At 46.0% G+C, this 13,884-nt stretch overlaps 1 protein-coding gene across 4 annotated transcripts in view; it reads right to left on the bottom strand.

Moving 5' to 3' along the window:
• Positions 1–11,282, bottom strand: part of TTC23L (tetratricopeptide repeat domain 23 like) — a 58,818-nt gene extending 47,536 nt beyond the window's left edge. For 2 of the 4 annotated variants that reach the window (XM_089312701.1, XM_089312702.1), the window contains exons 1-4: positions 10,836–11,282; positions 10,028–10,102; positions 7,048–7,234; positions 1,842–1,965 (exon numbers count right to left, since the gene is read on the bottom strand). In XM_089312701.1, coding sequence (XP_089168827.1) covers positions 1,842–1,965; positions 7,048–7,234; positions 10,028–10,095 — 379 coding nt within the window. In that variant the 5' untranslated portion in view covers positions 10,096–10,102; positions 10,836–11,282. The remainder of the gene's footprint in view (positions 1–1,841; positions 1,966–7,047; positions 7,235–10,027; positions 10,103–10,835) is intronic. The other 2 variants (XM_089312703.1, XM_089312704.1) reach the window with 2 other exon arrangements.
• Positions 11,283–13,884: the final 2,602 nt, after the last annotated feature.

The raw sequence follows: 13,884 nt of genomic DNA, 5'->3' as shown, positions 1-13,884 counted from the left end.
CTCCCCTGTGCTTGTTCAAGCTTAACAAAGAAACCGCGAGGCACGTAGGGCACGTAGCCACCCCTTTCTGCTCTCCAAGGACCCCCTCCCCATATCCAAGCTTACACACGTGGGGCACATAGCCCCCTGTTTCTCCTCCTCCTCGATGACCTCCTCCCCTTGTAGTTGCCCAATAAACTTACGCCACCCTATAGTATGTTAATTTTGTGGTTTTGCCCTTTAAAAACTGTGTAAAATGATTGTTCGGGGCTCCTCTCTGCCCCCGCTGCTTGCGGCAGCAAGAAGAGGGCCCATTTGCGCAAATGAAATAAAACTGCCTCCTGCCTTTTGCATCGTCTGGTCTGGAGTCTGTGTTTCTGGGGTCGTCACAAAAGGACACCGCTTTTGGGGTCCTACACTGGGGAATCAACCAACAGATGGAAGATATCTCTCTCTCCTTCTCTCTGTCTCTCCTTCTCTCTCTGTGTAACACTGACTTCCAAATAAATAAATAAATCTTAAAAAAAAAAAAAGAGAGAAGATTCTGTGTCACTGAGGACATTCCTGGAGTCCCTCAAATCTCCACAGGTGGTTGCCTGCTCCTATCAGTGAAAAATCCCTCCTTTCTTAGCCATGTCAGCCTCCTTGCGGCCTTCTTAAGCCTTCTTAAGGCCTAAAATGGCCTCAATGTAACCTCACTGTGACACACAGCACCAATGAATCCAATGTCAATTATTCATAATCTCACCACAGCAACAACAAAGGAATCTGAGAATACATAAAAACAAGTGAGTGGAAAAGGCCTAAGGAACCCTGAAGAGAATGTATTTGGGATCAATAACTGAGAAATAAATTCAATTTCAATTTTGCAAGTTTTGATTTCTCACATCTAGGCTCATGATGGCCACAGTATATTGTTTCCCTTCCCCAACAGCACACATGTCTCTTATTCTCTGAAATCATTTGTATTATATTAAGAGCTATCTCAGAATGAAGCCCAATAGGTACTTGAAAAAGCCACAGGCCAGTGTCTGTTTTATCAAGCAGCCACATGCTGTATTACCAGGGGTTGCGCTAGATCACACTGTATACAAGGGACTGTTCTAGATCAAATGAGAACTCATCACCTTTAGAGGCAGAGGCATCTGAACAAAGCATACCTGAGTGTTATACAATGTGCTTCATGGCAAAATTGAATCTGGGGGACACTGGTCAAGACCCAAAGGGCCTTGTGCAGGTCATGACCCTGGTTCCAACAGTCTGTTCTTGCCTCAGTCTATCAGCAAGTATTTATTGAGCCTCTACTGCAAAATTCCTGCTGTCACTGAACTCTCACTTGGGTCCCAGTTTTTCAATATGGAAGTGTCAATATCAAATCATTTCAATATGGTACCAGAGTGTCTTCCACAAGAGAGGGCTCAGCCTTTCCTAAACCTGACTTTCTAGGAACATAAATTCTGTCCTTAGAATTCAGGTTCTATGCCTGCATCTGCCTCCCTGACACTGGCTACACATATTTGCTACTAACCTGTAACTAGAACCTCTGATACTCCTTTGCCTACTGTGCCTCACTGTCCTCACCCAGAAACCAAGGTAACAAGGTATCTCTTTCCAAGGAATCTTATGAGAACTCAATAACACTAGTTTCATACATGCTAGATAGTAACCATCACTATCATAATTATTCATTACTAAGATCCTCACCACACTGTGTCATCATACAGTTGCCCTTCTCTCAACAGAGTGTGATCTGGTGTCAGGAAGGGACTCTCAGCCACCTCTGCCCTCACTGAGTTTGTATATGGGTCCATTTTGGCCCTCACAGGCTGGCCCACCCAGACCCAGGTAGGGAAATCAGGTACCTCTCAGTGTCAAGTAGCCATAAGCCAGGCTGGCCAAAGCCTGTGCACATTTCCAGTGATCTTCCCCAAAAATAATCCGAGAAAGGATGACACATCGAATCAGCTCCTTGTTTGCTTGGATATTCTGTAGGGAGCAAATAAATCAGTAAGCTTTTCGGGAAGGAAGAAAAATCTAGCCAATTCTCTTATCATGGGAATGTAGGGCTGAAATTTGCTTCTCCACATTTTTTTCTTCTCTTTTCTTCCCACTCCATGTCCAAGCCATCAAGTCCTATTGTTATTCCTCAATCCTAAAACCAAGCTCCCTGCACCCACATGAGAGACCTGGAAGAAGCTGCGGACTCCTGGCTTCACATTGGCCCAGCTCCAGCCATTGCAGCCATTTGGGGAGTGAACCAGTGGATGGAAGACCTCTCTCTTTTTCTCTCTCTCTCTCTCTCTGCCTCTCTGCAATTCTGCCTTTCAAATAAATAAATAAATCTGAAAAAAAAAAAAAACAAGCTCTTCTTGTTTCTGCCATGAATATTAATCCAAGTCACCCTCATCTTTTACTTGGCTGGCCACAACAGTACCTTCCCACTGTTGTCACTCTTGGTCCTCACAGTCTACTTTCTTTTTTTTTTTTTTTTTTTTTTTTTTTTTTTTTTTTTGACAGGCAGAGTGGACAGTGAGAGAGACAAAGAGAAAGGTCTTCCTTTGCCATTGGTTCACCCTCCAATGGCCGCTGCAGCCGGCGCGCTGCAGCCGGCGCACTGCGCTGATCTGATGGCAGGAGCCAAGAGCCAGGTGCTTTTCCTGGTCTCCCATGGGGTGCAGGGCCCAAGCACTTGGGCCATCCTCCACTGCACTCCCTGGCCACAGCAGAGAGCTGGCCTGGAAGAGGGGCAACCGGGACAGAATCCGGCGCCCCAACCGGGACTAGAACCCGGTGTGCCGGCGCCGCCAGGCGGAGGATTAGCCTAGCGAGCCGCGGCGCCGGCTCACAGTCTACTTTCAATGTAATAACCAGAGGTATTTCTTCTAACTCTTAATCATGAAAACCTTTACCTAAACATAGACAATATGGAGAATGAATCAATTTATCATTTATCTCTTCATTAATATTGTTTCATATCTGTACTCCACCTATATTATTCCCTAACAGTTTATGTTGAAGCAAATAAAGATACTGTAACATTTCATCTATAATTATATCTAAAATATATTGACTTAAAAACATAAATACAAAATCATGATCTCATAAAAATATTAACAATTCCTTAATATAAAACATATCATTTAATAACTTTAATTTTTTAATGCTTTGTCTACACATTAATATCTCCAATCTGTTTTCCCTTATAGGATTCACCCTCCATCTCTAATTCTCTTTCTTGCATTTTATTTGTGAAGAACTGAGCCATCTGGCCTAGTATGTCAAACATACTTGAATTCTGTTGATTGTACCCTCAGGGTATCATTCAATGTGTTCCTCTGTTCTGTGTTCTACCTGTACATTGGCAGTTGGATTTAGTTTAGCTTTCATTTCCCTTGTCTAAGCAAAACCACTTTATAGTGACATGTTCTTCCATCAGATGAATTCCTAGATGGCTCATTTTCTGATGTTAACACAATTACATGGATTAATTCATAAAATACTGATTTTACTGATTTCCTAATTCTATCATTCCCTCTTCATATGTCACCTGGGATAATTCTATAAAGAGAAATTATCTTCTCTTTTAGTTACCAATAGAAAAGTTCCAATAGTAAAAAGGCAGGATACATGATTATCCTCTTTTACCAGCTTTCAAAACAATCAGTTCACTCATTAGCATCCTCCAATGGTGACCAAAATAGTTTATTATAAGCTCATAGATTTCTAAACAAATGTTATGTCCAGCATAATTTAAAAAAAATTTAGATAGTGCAACTTTCCTGTTTAAAAATCAACCCTCCAACAGTTTCCCACTTTTGATTCTTAGTGAAACCCAAAGTCCTTACCATGAACTCCACAGCTGTGCGTTACCTGCTCCTGTCCTAACAACCTGACTCCCTTCTCTACCGCTCACTCATTCTTCCCTTTCTCCCTCTACTGCAGCTGCACTGACCAGCTCCTCACTGTGGCAAACTAATTTTCAACACAGGGATTTTTCTCTCGTAAGTCCCCTGCTTGGGACACTTCCACATAGTTCAACCTCTCATTTCACACTGTTCACCTCAGAGAAGACCTTCCTTAGCTACCCTTCTAAATTAGCATCTCACTTTATCACACACCCTTCCATTACCTAGGTTTTTTCTTCGTGGCACTGACTTCCACTTGATATTATATTAGCTATTTTTGGTTTGTCTATCATCTGCCTCCCCAAATAGAAGGAAGGCTCTTTGATGACAGAAGTTTATTTATCATGTTCTGTGGGAAGAGGAGGGAAACATTCAGTATCTGCTGAATGAATCACCCCTTCATTTGCAAGGGTCAGGATGGGGTGGGGGAAAGAGCCTCTGTCCCCTTGTAGAACTGGGAGGTAGAGCTGTCTGAGAAATCACAGGACTACATCTTCAACCACACATTTCAGTTATCTATTGAGTGTATCAGTAGACAAAGCCAGGCATTATTTCCAGGTGAAGTGAAAAACAGCACTTGAAGTAAGCAAAATCCTGGTGGTGCAGCCTAGTTCTGTTTATGGATCGCACTGCTTTGGGAAAGATCACCCTGATCCTAGCTTTCTTCTGTGAGATTTGGAAGCTTATACCATCTACTGTAGGGGAAAAAACAGTCAGTGTTGAAGTGATTCAGATTTGCTGAGTGTGCTCTAGCTGGCATCCCGCCTCACAGCAACGAATGGGAACAGCAGTGCCTCCCATGAGTGCAAGGGCTGCTCCCTCCTGCCTCCTGTGTCTCCTGCCTAACCCAAGTGCAAACCTGCAGATGCCAGCAGCGGCAGATGGGCACTTCCCCTGAGGACTTCTCCCTCTGATGCTTCAGAAACATCCATTTAGGCAGCAGTTTTGCGAGTTCACCAGGGGCTTACTACACTAAATAATAAGTTCCGTTTTGAGGAAGAAGCATAACACTGTGAACACAAAGCACTGGAATGCGAGTCCACAGCTCTGAGTTCTCCCAGCTCTGCACATGCTGCATTCACCCCCGCCTCCCCGTGCTGGAGAAATGAAGACAATCAGCACAGCTCTAGGGGTCTCCCCAGCACCGCTGCTGCTCGCGGTGGCATCCGCGGTCCTTCTGAGCTCCAAGTTCTGGGTTAGGTTAGATTCAATTCCTAAGGTCAGAATATTTGTCATTATCCAAACTGGCCAGATAGTTCTGAGGTCTCAAAAGCCCAAAACTTGCTCTCCCTCATAGATGGTGCTTCTCTTTTCTAGGCATGACTTTCTAGCCTGGATTTGTGAATTTCTTTTTTTTTTTTTAACTTTTATTTAATGAATATAAATTTCCAAAGTACAGCTTATGGATTACAATGGCTTCCCCCCCCCCATAACTTCCCTCCCACCCGCAACCCTCCCCTTTCCCACGCCCTCTCTCCTTCCATTCACATCAAGATTCATTTTCAATTATCTTTATATACAGAAGATCAGTTTAGCATATATTAAGTAAAGATTTCAACAGTTTGCACCCACACAGAAACATAAAGTGTAAAATACTGTTTGAGTACTAGTTATAGCATTGCTTCACATTGGACAACACATTAAGGACAGAGATCCTACATGAGGAGTAAGTGCACAGTGACTCCTGTTGTTGACTTAACAATTTGACACTCTTGTTTATGGCATCAGTAATCTCCCTAGGCTCTAGTCATGAGTTGCCAAGGCTATGGAAGCCTTTTGAGTTCACCAACTCTGATCATATTTAGACAAGGTCGTAGTCAAAGTGGAAGTTCTCTCCTCCCTTCAGAGAAAGGTACTTCCTTCTTTGATGACCTGTTCTTTCCACTGGGATCTCACTCGCAGAGATCTTTCATTTAGGTTTTTGTTTTGTTTTGTTTTGTTTTGTTTTTGCCAGAGTGTCTTGGCTTTCCATGCCTGAAATACTCTCATGGGTTTTTCAGCCAGATCTGCATGCCTTAAGGGCTGATTCTGAGGCCAGAGTGCTGTTTAGGACATCTGCTATTCTATGAGTCTGCTGTGTATCTCTCTTCCCATGTTCTCTCCCTTTTTTATTCTATCAGTTAGTATTTGCAGACACTAGTCTTGTTTATGTGATCCCTTTGATTCTTAATCCTATCATTATGATCAATTGTGAACAGAAATTGATCACTTGGACTAGTGAGATGGCATTGGTACATGCCACCTTGATGGGATTGAATTGGAATCCCCTGGTATGGATTTGTGAATTTCTAATGGGTCCAGGCCAGGATGCTTGTTCTTCACAAATTTTCTGGGTAATTTACAGATCCTCATCCAGAGAGATACTGCTTCCGGTCATTTGCCTCTGCGGTGCCTCTCAGCCGTTCCTGAGCCATCTGCAGACCTTTTTTCAAATGTGTACTTTAAAATCATTTTTTTCCCTTGACCAAGAATGGCCAGATCATCACTCTATTAACTCCTCTGTTGATAAATCATGGTCTGGAAGAAGGCTGGTGCCTGTGTTCTATTAATGGGAGTCAATGACTTGCTGTCTCAGGATCCTGGATTTTGAATACCCCTGTTTATACTCTTGTTTATATACTTGCTCTGAAACCCTAGTTCCCAAGAATTTGACTTGCCCTTGGAAATGCATACCTGGCCTCTCCTACCTCTGCTGCTACTACCCGTTCCTGCTCCTTTACTTGCTTGATATTCCGCTATAACCACAGGCAGTTACCCATGGACTTGTCAGGCCTGAGCCTGGCTTTCCTTGTTCTCAGCCTCCTGCCTCACTGTCTTGGCTTTCTTGCTACTCAAGAGACAATATCCTGAAGCCTTCTAGGAATTTTTTTTTTTTTAAAGAGAGAAAAAATTAAAGGAATCAAACAGCAACAGGAAATACACAATAATTTTTAGCTGAAAGCCAGGAGCACAAACACTTCAATGAGGAACAACCACTGAACCATGGATGGAACTGAAAGGTGAGCTGGCAACCCAACCATACGCTGCTGTTTCTCTCCTTCCGAAGGCACATAACCCCTTCCTCTATCTTACATGATTCATTCTCAGCAAAGGAAGAGCTCCCTAATCATGGGCATGTCTTTAAATGGAAACAAACACCTAGGACGTTTTCTGGTTGTTTTACCATTTTTTCCTTAATCAGCTGAACTATTTTCTTCTGGGCCTGTGCTAATTTCTCTTTGGGAAGAGACATACAGTCAATGACTATGTCCTCCATCTGGGCTGTTGTGTCTTCTTCACTCTCTCCAGACCCACAAGTGGTACACAACTCTTCTGTTTGCTGGCATGCTGGGAACTCAGTTTGCTGTGACCTGCAGGCACGAGGGGCATGGAATTAGGATCTGATCTTTGCATTATCGCATTATCAAACAAGATAAAATTGAAGGACACAGCTCTTCCAACTTGGGGATAGGGACATGCTTTCTAAATTAAACTGGAAGGAATAAAGGAAGACAGTAGATACGTGTCATCTTCAAAGCTCAACTTCAAGGCCACTAATGTGGTCATTCAAATTAAACAGATTCAGTGAGCTACCCCCCTGCATTAGAGCCGCAGTTCTGTTGCGACCTGAATCATTTATTAGTTTACTGCTCTGTAAAATGAGGTCATAAGAATACTTGCCTGATGAAGTTGTCGGATTAATTAAATGAGACAACACTCATCCATCACTTAGCACAGTGCCTGGCATTTAGTAAGTGTTCCTTTAACAGTAGCTATTATGATTAACCTGGTGTTGTCATCTGCAAAATGACAGTGTTAAACTAGAAAGTCTTAAAGATCCTTCACATTCTAAAAGGTGACCCGGGGCTGGCACTGTGGCATGGTAGACTAAGGGTCCACCTGTGGCTCTGGAATTCTATATGGGCACAGGTTCAAGTTCCGGCTGCTCCTCTTCTTTTTCAGCTTTCTGCTTATAGCCTGGGAAAGCAGCAGAAGATGGCCCAAGTCCTTGGGTCCCTGCACCAGCATGGGAATCTCAGAAGAAGCTCCAGGCTCCTGGCTTCCAATTGGCCCAGTTATGGCTGCTGTGGCCATTTGGGGAGTGAACCAGCAGATGGAAGACCTTTCTCTCTGCCTCTCCCTCTCTGTCTGTAACTCTACTCCTCAAATAAATAAATAAAATCTTTTTAAAAATAAATGCAACCCTCTGGTTCTGCTGACTGGAAAGGGCCAGATTACTTAGCAACTTTTAAAAATAAATAAACTAAAATGTGACCCAAATCAGGAAAGAAAATAGATTCATTGAAATAAGAGAAAGGGAGATAACATTTTGAGGCTAGACTTTCACATCTTCTTTCACATATTTTACAAGCTTCCAAAAAACACACACACACATACACACACTTGCCTATATACCCCTTTCACATACAATATAGATTTCTGGCTTCAATGCTGAACATAATTGTGAATGGTTAAGTGGAATGGTAAAAATAAAGTAAAAAGGATTAATTTGATAAACCAAAAGAAATAACCATATCCTACTATCTCCAGAAAAGATCAATGAAGTAATTCAGATGAAATAAAATTCTGAGATCTTAAGAGCAACAACAGGGGCCAGCACTGTGGCATAGTGGGTAAAGCCACCGCCTACAGTGGTGCCAGCATCCCATAGTGGTGCCCGTTTGAGTCCCGGTTGTTCCACTTTGATCCAGCTCTCCGCTGTGGCCTGGGAAAGCAGTAGAGGATGGCCCAAGTTCTTGGGCCCCTGCACCCAGTAGGAGACCCAGAAGAAGCTCCTGGCTTTGGATTGGCGCAGCTCTGGCCACTGTGGCCATCTGGGGAGTGAACCAGAGGATGGAAGACCTTTCTCTCTCTCTTTCTCTTTCTCTCTCTCCCTCCCTCCCTCCCTCTCTATCTCTCTGCCTCTCAGTAACTGCATTTCAAATAAATAAATAAATAAATCTTTTTTTGTTAAAAGACAGTGCAAGGGCTTCCATTGTGGCATAGCTTGCAATGCTGGCATCCCATATGGGCTCCAGTTCATGTTCTGGCTGCTCCATTTCTTTTTTGTTTTTAAAGATTTATTTACGTATTTGAAAGGCAGAGCTACAGAGAGGCAGTGGGAGAGACAGAGAGAGAGAGAGAGAGAGGAAGAGAGAGGTCTTCCATCCACTGGTTCACTCCCCAAATGACCACAACAGCCAGAACTGAGATGATCCAAAGCCAGGAGCCAGGAGCTTCCCCCATGTCTCCCATGTGGGTGCAGGGCCCAAGGACTTGGGCCATCTTCTACTGCTTTCTCAGGCCATAGCAGAGAGCTGGATCAGAAGTGGAGCAGCCAGGTCTTGAACTGATGATCATATGGCATGCTGGCAGTTACAGGTGGCGGCTTTACCCACTACGCCACAGCGCCAGCCCCTGGCTGCTCTATTTCTGATCTATTTCTTGCTGATGTGCTGGGAAAACAGTGGAAGATGGCCCAAATGGTTGAGCCCCTGCACCCATGTGGGAGACCCAGAAGAAGCTCTTGATTTCTCCCTGGCCTAGCCCTGGCCATTGCAGCCATTTGGGGAAGTAAAGCAGTGGACAGATCTCTCTGTTCTCCCTCTCTCTTTCCCCCTTCCCCTTCCCTTCTCTTCTTCTCTCCCCCTCCCTCCCTCCCCTTCCTCCTCTCCCTGTAACTACAACTTTCAAATAAATAAATCTTTTTTAAAAAGACATTGCAAGGGGCCGGTGCTGTGGTGTGGTATGGCAGGTAAAGCTGCCTCCTGTAATGTCAACATCCCATATGAGCACTGATTTGTGTCCTGGCTGCTCCACTTCCAATCCAACTCCCTGCTAGTAGCCTGGGAAAAGCAGTGGAGGATGGCCCAAGGGCCTGGACCCCTACTACCTATGTGGGAGACCTGGAAGAAGCTCCTGGCTTCAGCCTGGCCTAGTCCTGGCAGTTGTGGCCATCTGGGGGAGTGAACCAGCAGATGGAAGATCTCTCTTTCTGTGTCTCCCTCTCTCTGTAACTGTGACTTTTAAACAAATAAGTAAATCTTTTTTTAAAGACATTGCAAAGCTGAACTTTCTCTTCTACCTTACATGGGTACACGTATTTCTCCTAGTCTTAAGTGGAAGATGCAGTGAGTGTGATGTCAAAGTTCTGTGATACTTACAAATGGAAGCAGAAGTCCCAGTCGGTGTCATTGCTTACAGTTGGGATTCGTATGGGGCAGGCTTGCATCTTCTTCCTACCAAGAACCACGTGTGAGGTCAGCCTTAGGGGAAATAGCCTAGAAGTTTGCCAGTTTATTAACATTAACCTGAAGCTGCTCCAGGGATCCCCAAGGAAACATACGGAGAAGCCGGGAAAGCAGAAATGGACATTCGCCAAAGTCCGTGTCTAAGTTAAATTTCTTTCTCCTAATTTCTATTACACATCACTTCTCCAAAATCTCTGGCCTTCTTTACCTCTCAAAGGCAGCACACTTACAGCTCGTGGATCATCAATACTACGGTCAGCTACTCAACTCATATTATTTTCGCAGGTCTGGGAGTAAGATGGATCCAAGCAATGCAACCAGCTCCCCGGACCAAATGACGTAAGTCACTGTGTTGGACACTCTTCCTTTTCCCTCGGGTCATCTAAGTATTTACTGGGGGGTTCTGGGTAAGGAGCTAAAGACTCATGCATCTATTTTGTTTGCTGATGGGGAAGTGGCTGCAATCCACGGTGAGGAACGTGGTTTATAATTATGTGTAGGATTCCGCTCTCATGGCCAGTCCTGTGGCTAAAATCAAATGCAGATGGAATGCTGCATTATTTATTAAACATGGACACCCACCAAGTCGCTCATCTCGTTCTGCGGAGTGTCACTCATTCCCATGGCAGCCCTAAGCAGCTCTCTCTAACCCAGGCTCCTGAACACCCAGTCTCCGAAAACCGGAAGGGAAGACTCACTGATTTTTCTTTCTAATCTTTACCTTCAAGACTACGACCAGCCCGGCAATTCCAACATTTCAAACTCCTACACCCTGTTCTCAAGAGGTTCCACTTGGGCCTGGGTTCGGACAGCTAACTCAGGCCCTCTCCGGAGTACAAATCGTCACGGGCCCCGACGCTACATGCCGAGCTTCGCCCCGAGTTTCCACGGCTGGGTCTGGGTCTCGCGGGCCAGCTTCAAGGCTCTTGCCCGATCGGCGGGCAAGGGCACCTGCCGGCCAGCGTCGCGCGGCCTACCTGGCCCAGGGCTGGGAAGCCACACCCCGGAACTAGCCCTCTCGGCTCCCGGAGCCCGGCTGCCCTGCTCCCTCTGGCGGTGTCAGCGTCCCGGCCCCGCAGATTTCGTTCCGGGCGCCAGCTGGGTGCCCGGCAGAAACTAGACTGTCGGCGAGGCCGCCCGTACGCGTCCGCCGCCAGGCTTCAGGCCCGCGAGACAAAGCGGTTGCCATGGGAACGGCACGCCGCGCGCCTGTAACTATGGAGACGCGGGGCACTTCCGGCTTTGGGGAATCCTGGCCCGCGGGGCCCGACCCGACCGCTGTTCCACTGCACCAGGCGCTTTCTCCCCTCCTCGCTCTCGGGATGCTCGCGGCCTCGGTCTTGTCCCGGCTCTGAATCGTCTCCTGTTGTTGCTCTCATAGAGGTGAAGACGCAGGAAGACAGGATAAACCCCATGGAAGAATGCAAAGGAGCGCAGGGCTCCGCGAGCCTACCTGGAGAAAGGTGCGAGACGCCTGCCCACGCCAGCGGGGCCCCGCGCTCTCCAGCACGCACCCTGCAGCTTCCCGGATGTTCTGGGTCTCCCGACCCGCGAGGAAACTGTGCGGGCGCCGTGTGAGTTGCCTGTCCCGGTGAGACTGGAGCCAGGCATGGTTAGGAAAGCGCAGTGCAGGGGATGAGTAGCCGAAGAAGTGGGCCACTAGATGTGCCGATGGTTAGCATTTCAGAGACGGCTTTCCAGGTGGAAGGGTACATCTGGCAAACACCACTAAACCCTGAATTATGCCGCCATATAGTCTAAAATCCTTCAGTGGCCCGAGGGACACATGGGCGCACAGGTGGTCGTGGCTAACGCCCAAAGGAACAGCGCCGGCCCTGGCATTCTGGCGTCTGAATGGTGTTATGGGGCCAACAATGGACTCGGCCGGTGACGGGTCAAGTTGCTCTTTCAAGAAAGAGCAGGCTAGGTAGAAAGTGAAGGAAGGATTTACTTAGACCTGAAAAGATGGATTTTGCGTTTGGTACTCGTTCTGTCCCCCTCCAGAGTGGAAATTGAGTCACCGTTGACCCAAGACTGCTGAGAAATCCTCTCTGGAGTTAGGTTGGAGGGGTTGTTTAAATGAGTTCACTTGAGTGTGTCTTAAGTAAAACCTGGATGGTATTAACTCGAGGTTGAAATCTGTACCCTCAAGCTTCTAAGTCAAAATTTTGGACAGGTCCTAGTGTTTATTCTGTTTCCCCTCAACATGGAACGAAAACTGGGAAGAGCAATGAACTTGGTTTCAAGTCAGCAAGATTCTGGGTTTATTGTTGTTGTTGTTGTGTTTTGACTCTGGGAAGCTCGGATCCCAGTTTTCTTGCCTACATAATGAGCAAATTCATACTTGCTTCTATGGGCCCTTCCAGTTCCAGGATTCTGCGACAGTCAACTGAATTTTTGCGGCTCTTCGTACAGTATTTAACATATATGGCGATACAAAGGAAGGAGCTGTTTCCCGTTCTCTAACACTTCCTTGACCACTTGTTAAGTTGAAAAGTTTTTGTATTTCATCACTTTAGGAAATGACTGTGAGGTTATTTCTAAGTGTATGGAAAGTAACTTCTCTTTTCTAAACACTTGGCTTTTTTGCTGGTCATGATAAAAGGAGGTACAGTGCCAGAATAGGCCTTGAACTCCCATTTTTTTTTTTTTTAATTTTTGACACGCAGAGTGGACAGTGAGAGAGAGAGAGAGAGACAAAGGTCTTCCTTTGTCGTTGGTTCACCCTCCAATGGCCGCTGCGGCCGGCGTGCTGCGGCTGGCGCATTGCGCTGATCTGAAGCCAGGAGCCAGTGCTTCTCCTGGTCTCTCATGCGGGTGCAGGGCCCAAGCACTTGGGCCATCCTCCACTGCACTCCCTGGCCATAGCAGAGAGCTGGCCTGGAAGAGGGGCAACTGGGACAGAATCCGGCGCCCCGACTGGGACTAGAACCCAGTGTGCCAGCGCCGCAAGGCAGAGGATTAGTCTATTGAACCATGGCGCCAGCCTTGAACTCCCATTTCTAAAGCCAACAATTTTTCTTTTGCTTCCATTTAATTAGCTCTTACCAGGAGCATGCTGACCTCATCTGTAAAAACTACAAATCAAATTAAAGAACTTGGAAGACCTACCTTGTGTGATACCTTTTCTTCCCTTTGCCATCTTAACTTTGTGGCCTGAATATAAACTTTAGTTTTAGTATATGCACTTCAGAATTTTCACTAACTCTGGAATGGAATGCCACTTATCTGGCTGCATAGTGATTTTTTTTTAAGATTGATTTATTTATTCAAGTAGAATTACAAAGAGAGAGAGAGACAGAGTTCTTCATCCGCTGGTTCACTGCCCGCAATGGCCGGAGCTGGGCTGATCTGAAGCCAGGAGCCAGGGGCTTCTTGTGGGTCTCGCACGTAAGTGCAGGGGCCTAAGGACTTGGGCCATCTTCTACTGCTTTCCCAGGCCATAGCAGAGAGCTGGATTGGAAGTGGAGCAGCCAGGACTGGAACCAGCGGCGCCCATATGGGATGCCGGCGCCGCAGGTAGAGGCTTAGCCCACTGCATCCCAGCATCGGCCGCTGAAGAGTGCTTTCACAAACCTTCACTCACACTCCTTCCCTTACCCTGACGTGCTATTGTAGACACCACACAGAGGAAGCATGTATTCGGGGCACTTCTAGACCCTTACCACCACAGATCAAATGTGATTGTCTTCAAACTATTCCCAGCCCAGGAACTGTGGAATTTAAGAAAAGAAAATCCCAATAAACTTACATTTGGAATACTTACATAT

This window comes from Oryctolagus cuniculus, chromosome 14 (assembly GCF_051225735.1).
Source record: "Oryctolagus cuniculus isolate XC-2025 breed Fujian yellow rabbit chromosome 14, ASM5122573v1, whole genome shotgun sequence".
NCBI lineage: Eukaryota > Metazoa > Chordata > Mammalia > Lagomorpha > Leporidae > Oryctolagus > Oryctolagus cuniculus.
Note: the sequence above shows the minus strand (reverse complement) of the source record. Positions and strands in the feature narration are given on the sequence as shown.